Here is an 839-nt window from a genome sequence, read left to right on the forward strand (position 1 = left end):
GTCTTGTAGATCGTTGTTTGCTCTTTATTCGCCGGAGGGATTGTAGTGAAGTTGTTGACGGCGTCCTTCCAGTGGCTCACTGCGGCGGCACAGTCGGGCGTCGCCGATTCCAAGGCCATGAAGGCGTATGTGCCACTTTGAAATCCATTTTCATCTGAGCCGGTTTCTAGTTGTTCTGTGTCTTCCTGAAACGAAAAAAGCACGGATGAAGAAGTGAGACATAAAGTAAAGATAAGAGGACGAAGGACAGATGCCGCAGCTAAAGACACTTACTCCCATCAGAGCCTTACAAACGGGATCCCATGCAGGATTTTTTTCCTCTTGTTTTGGCTGCACTGTAAGTGAAGGCCACGTTAGTTTTCCATCACTGGTCTCCGTTTTGAAGTGTTCAAGTCCAGCGGCTTCGCGTGCAGCGTTCATTTCGGTGAGGCACACATTAGCATCCTCTGCAGAAAAACGAACGATGCACACATCCTAAGCCCAGACTTACAAGTATTGATACTTGCAAATGTGGGTTGGAGCAATTTAATGCCCTTCGAAGGATTTCTTCGCTTCAAAACCCACTGAACCTCCGGCAAAACTCATCACCTCCTACCCCTTTACTTTGGACCACAGGGCTGAAACCTTCCCCAGTAAGCAAGTATTTGAAAACGTACTGAGTTCTACAGTGTAGGTTGGGGAGGAACCCTCCGCTGTCAATGAAATTTGCTTTGCCGTTTGATGGACAGCGTTCGCCATCAAGAACGCAGACGCAGAGGCGAGCGAAAAGAGTTTAAGGGCCGCCATGTTTTCAGTGTCGAAGTTGAATATGTGAAGGAGTAAAAGGGAAGAGTGGCGAA

General features: G+C 48.0%; 1 protein-coding gene across 1 annotated transcript in view; it reads right to left on the minus strand.

The window, feature by feature from the left end:
* EMH_0056040 (SAG family member) overlaps positions 1–839 on the minus strand; it is a gene marked incomplete at both ends in the record, with an annotated part of 2,739 nt that overhangs the window by 1,061 nt on the left and 839 nt on the right. Inside the window, 3 exons of the mRNA XM_013497303.1 lie at positions 81–185; positions 274–446; positions 657–837. Of these exons, the coding sequence (XP_013352757.1) occupies positions 81–185; positions 274–446; positions 657–837 (459 nt within the window). The remainder of the gene's footprint in view (positions 1–80; positions 186–273; positions 447–656; positions 838–839) is intronic.

This window comes from Eimeria mitis, genomic scaffold, assembly GCF_000499745.2.
Source record: "Eimeria mitis Houghton genomic scaffold, Emh_scaff2594, whole genome shotgun sequence".
Taxonomy (NCBI): domain Eukaryota; phylum Apicomplexa; class Conoidasida; order Eucoccidiorida; family Eimeriidae; genus Eimeria; species Eimeria mitis.